The sequence below is a fragment of the Miscanthus floridulus genome, chromosome 4 (assembly GCF_019320115.1).
Source record: "Miscanthus floridulus cultivar M001 chromosome 4, ASM1932011v1, whole genome shotgun sequence".
Lineage (NCBI taxonomy): Eukaryota > Viridiplantae > Streptophyta > Magnoliopsida > Poales > Poaceae > Miscanthus > Miscanthus floridulus.
Genome location: NC_089583.1, coordinates 81,265,225 through 81,278,364, shown reverse-complemented (window position 1 = coordinate 81,278,364; position 13,140 = coordinate 81,265,225). Strand labels below are relative to the sequence as shown.

Below are 13,140 nucleotides of genomic sequence, written 5' to 3'. Positions count from 1 at the left end.
TGCCTCCTTCATCCCCATCACCGGCCCCGAAGTGTGAGGACTTCCTAGTTTGCCTCCGACCGGGCCTTTCGCTCTAACTCCTGGGCCTTCCGCACTGACTCTAGGGCATTCCGCACCGACTCCAAGGAGTTCTGCTCCGACTCAAGGGTCTCCAGGGATTTCCACAGCCCCACCTCGGTCTTTGCCTGGTAGGCCTTCGTTGCCTTAAGCCCACGCTCGGCGGTAGTCGCCCGCTCCGCTGCACACTGCTCCTCTGCCCGCACCACAGTCACCTCGGCCGCCCGGTCCTAGGACTCGCGACGGGCGAACTCCAGCTGATGCTCAAGCTCGATCATCCAGGCATGCTCCATCTAGAGGAAACGGGACTTGCAGGATGACATCTCCTTCAGACCCTACGAAAATGAAAAGCAAGCATGCTGAGGAAACCAACAAGAGACCAAGAGGTCAAGGACAAACACGGGAAACTCACCTCCATGGCAAGCTACAGGTTGACCTTGACCAACTGCTGGGTGGACTTAACCCATTCCTGGGCGTCCTTGAGCTTCACCGATAGCTAGGAAAGATCAGACTCCATGGCGAGTCCTTTCCCCCAAGGATGTCCTAGAGCTGACACTCCTGGGAATCTTGAAGGACAAACCGCACCTTTGATGGGTCCTCAGGGCAGGGCCACTCTAGGTCATCCTCCAATAGCCCGTCAGATGGCCCGACCTCCAACCAAACCACCGCCAGCTCCCGTGACGGCACCGGTAGCTCCACCATGTCATCCACTTCATCATCGGATGGGATCTCCACCACCTTAGTTGCGTAGGCCACCCACGGGTGTTCCGACTCTGTCCCGGCTACGTCTCCCCCTAGCGCCTTCAGATCCAACCATGAGGGTGAGCCATGTAGCCCTTCAACCGGCAAGGCAGGGAGCTCGGTCTCCCTCTCCTCTTCCACTGTAGCCGGTGAAGGAGGGGCCACAAGGGACACCTCTACCGAAGTCCCCATTGTCACCACCGGGATGACCGCCAGCACCAACACTGCTGCTGCCGCCGCACTAGCAACTGACCCGGGGGGCACAACCCTCGGAAGGGAAGGGCTCGCCGCCACCACCCTATTCCCCCCGCCACTCGCCACGGCGCGCTGCAGGGTGGGTGAAAGCTCTAGTTTGGTTTTGGTGAATTGATGAAACCCTAAGTGCTAACCTAGTTTATCAAGTGATCATGAGATAGGTAGCACACTCCAAGTGGTGAAGCAAATGAAGATCATAGCATGATGATGATGATGGCATGGTGATGATCAAGTGCTTCGACTTGGAAAGAAGAAAGAGAAAAACAAAAAGCTCAAGGCAAAGGTATATTTTGTAGGAGCTATTTTGTTTTGGTGATCAAGACACTTAGAGAGTGTGATCACATTTAGGTTTGATAGCTGTACTATTAAGAGAGGTGAAACTCGTATCAGAATGCGGTTATCAAAGTGCCACTAGATGCTCTAACTCATTGCATATGCATTTAGGATCTAGTGGAGTGCTAACACCCTTGAAAATATTTGTGAAAATACGCTAACACATGTGCACAAGGTGATATACTTGATGGTGTTGGCACATTTACAAAGGAGGTGGTGTTTGCAGGGTTGAGATGGGTTTGGGTGGTGTCGACGTCTGCCATACCCGAAGAAGACAACATAACCTCCCACGTGCATCTGACATTCAACAGCATTGTAGACGCCTACCATCGTCTTGTACCCGCCGGTATGGGCAACAAGGCTTAGTAACATACGTACTCTCTCTCTCTCACTTGTAAGGCCATCCCCTTCATCTATAAAAGGGGATGCGCTCTTTTCCAACATATAAGTTCATCTAAGTTCATTAAGTCGATTCAGATCGATCAAATTCACTAGTTCACAACTACAGAACTGTCAGGTTCGAACCACAAGTACATGCTTGAACACTTAGCTCATAGTGGGACTCCCGTTACTCTCGGCCCTTCCGACCGGAGTCCAACCGGACCTCTTGTACCCCCCCATCTTCCTCCTTCTCGTTTGTAACCTCACTGCAAACTTCGAGCACCTGGGCTCAGGAATAAAGTCACCGACCGACTCGAACTGGACGTAGGGCACGTTGCCTGAACCAATATAAACCCTGTGTCATTGAGTGCTAGGCCACCTCCGATCACAACGTACGGCAAAACTACAAATATTTACTTGTTGGTCACTTTCTGCACCGACACATGGTCTTACAAAATACTTTTGGTTTTTAAAAGCTACTTGGTGTTTGGATACAACAAATCTTGTAGCCTCTGAAATCATAGTTTTGTCAAAACTATAGTTTATTTGGAGTTTTAGAAACTCCACTCATAACCTCTTTTTTCTAAAATATGGTTTTATGTCTCTTAGGCTTATAAACAAATAGTTTTGTAATACTACAGTTTTTGAAAACCGCATTATCCAAACAGGCCGTTAATGTATTCTAACCAAAGCATTGTACTAACTGGGAAGTGGTGACTTTCTTAGGAAAGTAATTCTTTGACAAAAATGATCGTCAAATAGACATTGTATAATGTGTCTTGAAACGAACAAGAGAAACTATTCTTCTATCAGCATTCTAGTTCATTTGAAATGATAACTCCACGGAATTAGAATAGAATTACTTCTCAAAAAAAATTGCTTGGCAAAATTTCTCCTAAATTTAATTTGGAAGCTGTTCTAGCTAGAAGCTCGGTCAAACGTGTCCTTATAGTATTACCTTATACTCCGTACAATACTAGCATCAGAGCAGTCGTCATAAGAAATAGTACAAGATGTTACTCGTGACGGTAAACGGTTGCTCAAAGTTAGCTTCGCTTTCGATGAAAGATGCTTTTAGTTTAGTCATTAGTCACAAACGCTAGCTAGCTGTTCATGTGACGAGGCTGCCGTGTAGCACGACTCTCTTGCTGGTCTTCAGCACGCTCGTCCTTGCTTTGCGCTTGGCTGGCCTGGCCACTCATGAATGACAACCTTGCTGGTCTCATCTCATGCATGTTCGGTTTCTCTGTTTGGAACGGGATTCCTGGCAGAGACGTTCGTGAGTACAAAGAGGAAACGAAACCGGCCGGCCGGCCGGCCGAGATGGTGCGGCGACTGTGACAACGCACAGCGCAGACAGGAAAACCTACGTATTAGTGTATTACTATGGGCCTCCCAACCCAAGGCAGTTTTGGGGTTTTGGAGCGCGCGGCTCGGCTGGCCGGCCGGCGGTCGACGTGTTTGTGTTGGTGCCGGTGCCGGTGCCGCCGGTGCCCAACCAAAGAAACTGCATGCCGCTGTAGCCGAGCGGTGAGATCGTCGTCGGGTGATCAGCCTGGAACCAACAAACGATCCTGCTTCTCCTTTCCTGATGATGGGCTCTGAGTACGTAGAGCACACCGCGTGTTTATGTCGTCTAATTAATTAACCTTGTCGTAACCGGTAATCCCTACGTGCACGTATACGTAGTGTCCATCCCGTTCATTGCATGCCGCCATGGCGCCAGTAGGCGATCATCTAGGATCTAGCAAGGCGATCGAACTACAAAAAACCCGCGAAGAAAACTAATGAAACTGTTCCGGCCGGTTGGCAGTTGGCACCCCTAATTTAAAAGGTCTGGACAGATACTGCCGAGATCGGTATGTATCAAAAACCGTAAGATTCCTGCAGAGGCTTGTCGTTTTCCAAGCTGTAATAAAACATAGACACATGTACACATGAAAGAATATACTACACTCCAAGCAATTGACTTTGATTCCATACATACATCTGACTTGGATGAGCTCCAAAATTTCGCAGCTAGCACTTGCACGGATTCAATTCAACAGCGTGCAGTGGTTGCAGCCAAATATAATTATTATCTCATCATCTTGCAATACTAGTCCCATCCCACCGTCGTGTCATGGTGGCGATAATGATGATAATAAACTTCAATATCGCTCGAAGTTTAGCCCATCCCTTGGACACGAACTCGGCCACATCACCAATGGCGGCCTTGGTCACCAAACTTTTGCAGTTCATCACGTACGGTACACCCCAACCACATTTTTGCGCCTTTTTCTCAAATCAATATGCAAGGTAGGAAGGGCGCGAGCGGTTTGCCAACTTGGGTGCACAACCTCCGTGTCCGCATCCGTGCGTCACCCTCGGCGGGTTCTTTTTGTCTTGTTTTGGCATGCGGCATGCCATGGCATCAAGGAGCACCACAGAAATATCGTCCTGTTTGCTTAGCTTATAAGTTGTATTTTCTCAGTTAACGAACATAGTATATATGTGTACTGCTTGTTTAATTAAATATATATGCGGCACACATATAGATATACAGACACACAATGAATCGAACTGAGACGCTGCATGTTGGACTGTACACTAATGGATTGTTCACTGATTGGTTTATGGGCTGATAAGTTCAGCTGATGTTAGTTTGTTACGAGAGAAAAATACTGTTGATTGGCTAATAAGCTCTCACTCAAACCAAACCCCGAACATGCGGTTAGCTTGCACCATATAAATATTTCCTCACACGGAATAAATGTATGGTGTCGGAATAAATAAGTGGCACCGCCAGATGATATGAATGTAGCGCGTTGTTGAATTTCGTAGCGAGCCTCTGCTGTTTTATTGAATGCTAGAGGACAAACGTTGAGAAGTGATATGCTTGACCTGACTGACACGTCGTTGATTGATACGGAGTAGAGTACATACAGAAACCAGATATCATGTTCGGTTGACTCGGCGCATGTGAATTCCACTTGCTTCTCGTAGATAATGCGGGTAACATTTATATTTTCAAATCAATTTATTATAAAAATATATTTAATGATCTATCGCGTACAATAAATATTAATATTTTGTTAAATATATTTAGCTAAAGTTAAAAATCGTATTTTTTTTTTTTACTTTTTAGGAAGCAAGGATGATTATTTTTTAGAGACAGAGCGAATATGTATGTATTTTTTGAGGTAGTCCTAGTCCTCCGGAAACCCGTCCATAGTTCGTCCCAGATGGATGGGCCGGTAGACGGTGCACGGTAGTACTGCGTCTGGTCTTATCGGTACTGCGAGACCAGACCCAGGCAAGTGGTTCTGTGCCTCGTTGCGATCAGAAAGACGATCCATCCCATTGGACGGGCGAAATGGGTTGGTTCAAAGGATAAGGCCGGGCGGCCATGGCGCGGTTTGGCCGATCGAAGCTGATGATGGGCGTGCTACTAGCGAGATCGGCGCAATCGACGACGTGCGTGTTGCGGGCTCCCGCTTGGGTGTGTTTTCATTTTGCGGCTGGTTTTCAGACACGTGCGCCTAGCGAGCAGGCAGGCAGGCAGCAGGAGCAGCCAAACCGTCCCGGCCGGTGTGCGTCCGGCTGCCGCGCAGCAACACGGCTCCGCGTGTGGGTGGGGCGGGTCGCCGTCCCGGAGCCAGCAGAGGTGATGGTGATCGTCACAGGATAGGAGACTCCAGGACGGCGGCCGACGTGCCGAGACCGAGAGAGTCGGCCGGTTTCTTCGCGACGTCGCGGAGAGAGAGAGAGAGAGAGACGCTGATGACACCCCGACCCCGGAGAGGCGTGGGTTCGGTTCTGCCTGCGACGCGCTGCCTTCGCGGACCGCGGCGTGCGAACGTGTGGTTTTGGTTGGTTCGCCGGCCACGGCCAGGTTCATGGTTCCGTTACCGAGCCGATCCGCTCCCGGTCCACGTGCGCGCGCTCAACTCTGCGGCCCACGCGCGTCGGCAGCGTTTCGGGGGCCTGGCGCACGCTGGTACTGCTGGCGTCTGCGCGGGCCGTGGAGCGTCGCAGTTGTGGACGCCCACGATGAACAGTGCACAGGGTGTGGCCTGGGTACGGGCTAGCCTCGGCCACGGCCCAGGAGAAGATGGTCCAGGTGGTCATATTTGCTTGGCGGGAAGTATATGGCCCACTATGGTCGGTCGTTACCTGCCGCATCCGATTTTCCTTTGACGGAATTTCTAAATAACTCACGGATGATTGGCCTGTTCGCTCGTTGGTTTCAGTCAGCCTAAACTAGTCAGTTAACAGTGTTTTTCTCTCATAATAAACCAGCACTAGCCAGTCCAAACCAGTCCAGAAACCTATCAGCGAACAGGCCCGATATGGTGCCATGTTCTCATTCACTTTTGTGTGGTTGAGATTGTTTGTAGATTCGTGCAATTATTTTCTGTGCATCCCCCGGCGGCAGCAAGGGACATCCTTCGGACGAACCCGCGCACGTCGACCAACGTGAACTCTTTAGCCTGTTCGCTTGCTCGTAAACGATCGTAAATTTCCAGCCAGGAGCAGTGTTTTTCTCCCACATCAAATCAGCCAGCAGTAAATAATCCACGATCGTTTACAACCTCCCGAACAGGCTGTTTGAGCGCGTTGAGCACCAGCCAGGGGATCTGGTTCTCGAGCAGGAAGATGTCCTTCTGGATGCTGGGCCCCGTGGACAGCGTCATCCGGTTCTGCAGCACGGGCGCCGCCGTGTCGTCGACAACGTTACCCGCCGGCGACCATGTACTGCAGCAGGAAGCAGCCGTCCAGGAACATCATGACTGCGAACTCGGCGTCGCCCAGGCCCACGACCGCGGGGGCGTCGGCGTCTTAGCAGCCCCGGGCGGCGCCCGCGACGGAGCGGCACCTTCTCGTAGACCTGCGCGGTGGAGCGGCCCGAGGCCCGGCAGAGGTAGTAGGCCGCCGCGAGCTTGACCTCCTCCATCTTTTGCAGGTGCGCCGCGCCATGATGGTATTCATGTTTGTTAGGCTATCTCCAAAAACGACGCCTAAAATACAAGACTCATTCGTCCTTTAAGAAGTGCTAGAAGTAAAATATTCAATATCTATTCGGCATCTTCTCTAACAATAAGTTCCAAAAGATAATCCTTTCTGCAAATGAGTTTTTAGGAAAGAGGATATCCATATTTGAGTTGCGCCTCTCAGGCAACCCAAAATAGGTCTACCGTATAGGTACTTTGTTAGAGGCTAATTTTGGATATCTTGCTACCCATTTTGGGTTTGGGTGCCCATTTGAGTTCCTTGTCGGAGACAGACTTACATGCTGTTTTTTTTTCTGCCAATGAATATTTTTTGGTTTTTTCGTATTTCTCTTTTTTTTCTGTTGATTCTTTGATGTTTGTTACGTGATGTTTTTTCTGCCAATGATTATTTTTTTTGTTTTTTTCTATTTTTCTGCTGGCTTTGATTGTAAAACTACATGTATGATGTATCATTTTCTTATTTAAATATTTTATTCTACTTTTGATTTGTCAATCTGTTATCGGATAAAAATCTAAATGATAAAGGCACACAAAATCTTCCCGCAGACAACTAGTCACTCCTTTCCTTTTCCTCTAAAAAAAACTGGGCTACGGGGTAGACACTCCCGAGCTATTTTAGCTTCCGGTAGAAGATATCTTACCTAGTTCGAGAAAACCTCCGAACCCCATGTGCCGTCCGCATATAGGGGCCTGTTACCTGGTGAGAGGGGTAGTCCATTTTATCTGTGCTTTGAGAACGCGGGACATACATAAAAAAAATCTAATTTTTCTTTTAATCTATAAATTCAGTTTTAAACCTTCGTCAACTGTTAATCCCAGTTCACTTTTGCACCTTTAGTTATTTTGATTTGATGATGGTTACCTCCTTCTAGCTTTCAACTTAGTCTGATTTTATCTTATTTGGCGTGGTGTCACATCAACAAAACCATTATCAAAACCGTTCAAGGTGCAAAATTAAACGGTTTTCAAAAGTTGATGAGACTAAAAAACTGATTTTGTAGATTATGAACGAAAATTAGACGACCACGACAGTGAGAAAGGTAAATTAAACTTTTTTTTTTCTGATAAATAGCTATTTTAGCACCGGAGCTACCCTTGGACATAGCAGCAGCCAGAAACAGGTTGGATGTCGTCGCCTGAGCGCACATATGTGGATGCCCGTTTGGCCGCGCCCGAGTCTAAGTTTCGGCATAGAAAATGCACCAAAGGTCTAAGTTTTTTTTTTTTTTGACAAAAGAAGAATTATATTAAATAATAGCTAGGTACATCAATACGTTACGAGCATTCTAAAATACACTATATATCCAGAAACAGATTTTCGTATGAATGACCGTATAGACAAACACTTGGCAAAAGGCCTAAGAAAAGATGTCCAACGAACAACGACCAACATTGCTACAAGCGGAGTTGAAAAACTTCTTATTTCTGTCATCGAAGAATGAAGAAGACTTATCTGAAAATTATTCTACCTAGTCCTTCATCGTGGCCACCACGACAAAAAAAAAAAAAACAGAAAAAAGACCGAAGAAAATTATTCCACGGCGGTGGCATCATTTCCGTCTTAATATCACCGCCTGCTGGTGAAGTTGCTGACATTCTAGTTGTCGTTCCCATCTTTAACACAGGTGTAATAGAGAAAACGATTCCATCTTTTATCTTCGCCGTCGCCGGAGACGAGGAAGATAAGATAAATCGCCGTTATAAGAAATTTGGGATATCGGCTCGGGTCCAGGTTTTTGTGTACCGTATCGGCTCGGGTCGGAGTCGTACACCCTGGCCATCAAACCGCGCCGTCTCAAGGTAACGGCAAGGCAGGCCTCCCCGTCAGGCTCCGCCCGTCCCGTCCAGCAGCACGCCACCGCGTGCCCGCCCGCCTCCCTGGCCAGCGGCCACCGTCCCGCCTACCGCGGTGTTTCTTTCGTCTCCTCCAAGCCAGCGCGCGGCGCCCACCTCCGGCACCGGCGTTCCCTCCTTTTTATACGTCCGCAGCGGCGACGCACGCCAACCTTCGATTCCCAAATCCCAGTCCTACCTATAAGCCCAGAAACTCTCGAAATCACAGGACGCGGATCCAAATCAGAGGGCCCCTGCTCTCCCCCACCACACAGCCTGCCGCCATGTCGGCGACCGCTACGGACGAGACCGCGGTGGAGGCGCGCCTCCAGGCGCTGCGGCAGAGGCTCGGGAAGAAGCAGCACTTCGAGGAGGCCGTGAACGAACTCGCCGCCGCCGTACGGGACCGCTACGCCGGCGCCTCACCCACCCTCCGCAAATCGGTAACGCAGACCTCACCTCACCTGCCTCTCGAGCCTCCACGGAAAATTTCTCGTTGCCTTCTACAAGATGGAATTCGGGTGGCCGGCACCACTGGCTATCCAAAAACCAAAATTCGATGTTGATGGAACCGTAGGCCGTAGCAGTAGCACTGCTGGACATGGATTTGCTTCGATTGCAACTGCTAAATTTTAGTCATGGGGTTTCCATAGCAATTAACTAGGGACATTCGCACCTGTTCGTCAATAGATGATGAAATCAAGGCTGGCTGAACTCGCTGTGCTACTATGGTTTTGGTCAAAACTTAACGTGCCTGTTGAATAATGACATGACTTTGTGTCACGGCCCTAGACCGACAAATAGCAGTGATTGGTGGTTTGGGATACAACACAAGAGAATCAGAATGGAATTGAGACAGGAAATAGCAAGGAATCAGAGGCAGGTAGCAAGAGCTAGTACATGAGCAGAGTTCAGAGGTAGGAGAAGACAGGGCCTATACTTGTTTTGTTCGATCCCCTTTCCTGGCATATGCTCTGAACCTTTATAGCAGCACAACACTAGCCCATTTGGCAGCCCAATCCATGACACTTTGCTTTACCCCTGTTATATCAATTAACGAATGCTCTAACTAAGATCATCATGTTTGAGGTCATATAAAAGTCGCATCACAACCCCAGTATTAGTGGCCATCTGAGGAACAAACTTATCTGCAGAAAGTAGTAACACATGATGTGGGGCATAGGGATCCATAAGGCCAAGGTAACTTCTCTTGATGTGCTTAACTAAGAGTACATGAAAGACATGTATATGCTACTGCATGGCACGCACATATACAAATTGAGATATTTTCCATGGAGCTGCAAAATGCATAGCATCTTTTTTGTGGGCATTTTGATCTATATTAATGTTATAAAAAAAGGTACGATCGGCGATTCTTTTAACTGGAAACAATCTTGTCATTCAATTTGCATCCTATTGTACGACTATATGCCTATATTGGTATTATTTTACATAATCTCTTATTTATTTGGACTGCTATGGCCTTGAATGTCCTTTATGTTCACTCTTGACTGTTACAAGTGTGATCTAGAAAACACACTAGTAGTGTGGTGGTTGATCACCAAGTAGTGGTACCTGCCAGCTAGGGTAATGACAGTGGTCACCAACCGTGGTTACTGTACGTCACTATAGGGTGAGGCCAGGGTTCGGGGTTTTCTAGACCGGTTTCACTGAGGTGTTTTTAGTGCAAACTGCAAAGCCATGGGGCACCCCCCCCCCCCCCCCCCCCCCCCCCCTCTGGTTGAATTTATTTATGAATTGTCGTCTATTGTCTTTGTGTTAATTTTGAGCATTTGTTACTTTCCACAGATGTATTCAACGGTTTGCCGTGTTGCTACAGTGCTTCAAACCAGATATACAGCTCCGGGATTCTGGCATGCTGGTCTGAACCTCTTCATGGGAACAGAGAAGCTGGTAAGTAATCCTGCTGAAAAGGAGCACCTGAAGACCTGCATTTCAAGGGCCCGTGAGCATCTTGATGAAAAAGAAAATGAGGATTCCATGCCAAGCAACAGAGAAGCAGGTACATAACATATTTAAAATCTTATTGTTAGATTAATAAACAAAGTCTAAATATTTAGTTAGAATGTACTATGGTGAATTGTTATTTATAATGAAACATCCAAAGGCATCTATAAATAGTTAAATACATGTGGAACCCTGTATGAAATAAGTGATCTCGTGGTAATGTTATAAGAACTACTTCAAATGCCGACCATTTAATTAGATGACATTTGTTGGGTTTATCAAGTTGAGCATATGTAAATACAAAACAAATGTGGGTCTATTTTTGTTATTCACTTAACATAGCTATATCTCAAAATTATTACCTATCTATATCTATTTGTTAATAAGATGTTGATTTTCGCAGACACCAGATTTCTTTTTGAAGGGCACCTTACTCTGGGACAGGAACCTCCACCTCCAGCATGGCTTGTTGCCCAGAATTTAACGCGGGAATTGAGCATACTAACTGAATCCTCTGGAGATCAAGATGGGAACAGCAATGGAACGGTGCCTAGAGCCGAGGAGATTACACCTGCTATAATGAACCTCCTAGAAACCATATCAGGCGACAGGGATCTAGAAACTGCTTTGGAAGAATCACTGCAGGTGTGCATGAATACTTAATGATCATTTCATGAGAATCCACTTCTTTAGTACATTGCTAGGTCTTTTGTCACTGCACACTGCTAGGTCTTTTAACCAACTAAAGAAGGGTGCACAATTATATGATCTTTAGTTTGTCCAATCTCATGACAAACTACCCTTGTAAACCTAATTTGCACTGCACTCAAGTGATAGTACTGATTTGCTCAAAGGCAGAGGTAATCTCATCATGTTTTGATGGATGTGGAAATAATTCTCTTTAAATTTATTATTACCATCGTTATTGAGACTGTACAATTTGTAGTCAAGCACAACTTTCTAACTCTGCCATGTAAGTCTGCTTCAGGTAGCTGAAACTGTAATAGGATGTGAAAATACTGATCTTGAGTTACATTTTAATGCCAGGGAATCATTGAGCATCCACCAAGAGCACCCCCAGCTTCAAAGGAAGTTGTTGCCAATCTACCTGTCATTACTGTTACCAAGGAAGTCATTGCTAGATTGGGTAGTGAGACGGAGTGTGCTGTCTGCCGCGAAAACTTGGTTGTGGATGACAAGATGCAGGAGCTTCCTTGCAAGCATCTCTTCCATCCTCCTTGTCTAAAGCCATGGCTGGTAAATTTCTTGTGAACCCTTCAAATAAGTAGGTAGATTTAGAGTGGAGGAGCATCATTGTTGCAATCAGTGTATCTAACCAACCGTGGTTTTTTGTTTCATTTAGGACGAGAACAACTCCTGCCCTATCTGCCGGCATGAGCTAAGGACGGATGACCATGTGTACGAGAGCAGGAAGGAGCGTGAAAGGGAGGAGGAAGAAGATAGAAGGGGTGCGGCAAATGCTGTCAGGGGTGGGGAATTCATGTATATCTGAACTCAACAGTACCAGAATGTAATCCCTTTGACGAACTTCGTGATTATCTGGTGCATTACTGTCGTATACACCTCTTGTTCTCCGCAAATACTAGGTATAACCATGTGCTACATGTACCTAGTTACATATCTTGTGATCTTATGCCTCTGATCTGTGCTATGGTGCTGTCTGTGTTCGTTTATCTTATCGTCTAGTTTCTAGGCTGCGTAGCTGGAATCCTAGCCGTAGTCGACATGTAATCATATCAGGCGTATCCCTGTTCGTTTGGGCTTGTTTGGCTTATAAGCCATGACTGAAAGTACTGTTGGCTGGTTTGGTGTGAGAGAAAAATACTGTTCGTTGGCTGATAAGCCATGACTTATAAGCCAAATATGACCAAGCGAACAGGCTAGTATGTCGCTTTTGATCAACAGAGAGGAGTAGCATAAGTTGTGACTTCTGAGGATTGGCTAGTACGGAAAAAATTCTTTTTTTACGTTTTAGTTTAAGAAGCTGGTGTATTTTTTTCGGAGCTATGATTATGTGGACACAGAGAGACCTAGGTGAAATGAAAAATCCTAGCATGTACCTGTCTTTGGACTTCTTTTTATGTCCTCTTAATGGATGAGCCTTTGCTTCATATGGCTTGATCTTCATCACCACCATTTTTATGCCTTGCTCATCACCACCAAGTGGACCTGAAAAGGATCGCTTGGGCCTATAGGGGGAGGGGTGAATATGCCTAATCTAAAAATTTCTCAAAGAAACTTATAGCGGAAATTAGTATGGACCGGATGTCCGGTTTTGACATTGGATATCCGAGGGAAACCAGATGTCCGGTCTAAGTGGAACCCCTACTAAATCTACAAGAACTACAACCGAGATGAGCAACAAAATGTTACTAAGTCCTGTAGAGATATGGAAGAGTTGACCTCCAACGATTCTTGCACCCAGATATACTAGCAAGGATTTCACAGTAATAGCTCAAATCAATAAGAACAAGTAGAGCACAAGTGACACGATTTAATTTGAGGTATGTGTCTATTTCACCTCCTTGCCTCTCTCAAGTGACCACAAAGTTCACTT

The 13,140-nt window shown here is 46.7% G+C and overlaps 1 protein-coding gene across 1 annotated transcript; it reads left to right on the top strand.

Moving 5' to 3' along the window:
- Positions 1–8,564: 8,564 nt before the first annotated feature.
- LOC136551841 (E3 ubiquitin-protein ligase AIP2-like) lies at positions 8,565–12,517 on the top strand. The gene is made up of 5 exons (XM_066543385.1): positions 8,565–9,037; positions 10,404–10,617; positions 10,966–11,207; positions 11,610–11,819; positions 11,926–12,517. Exons 1-5 carry the CDS (start codon positions 8,879–8,881, stop codon positions 12,073–12,075), a joined length of 975 nt encoding a protein of 324 aa, XP_066399482.1. The 5' UTR covers positions 8,565–8,878; the 3' UTR covers positions 12,076–12,517.
- The last annotated feature ends 623 nt before the right edge of the window (positions 12,518–13,140 follow it).

Excerpts from the sequence above, each read along its gene's own strand:
- LOC136551841 (XM_066543385.1), top strand. The coding sequence starts at position 8,879 with ATGTCGGCGACCGCTACGGACGAGACCGCGGTGGAGGCGCGCCTCCAG. Across the intron at positions 10,618-10,965 it reads GCCAAGCAACAGAGAAGCAG|ACACCAGATTTCTTTTTGAA; the intron begins GTACATAACATA and ends TGATTTTCGCAG. Across the intron at positions 11,820-11,925 it reads CTTGTCTAAAGCCATGGCTG|GACGAGAACAACTCCTGCCC; the intron begins GTAAATTTCTTG and ends TGTTTCATTTAG.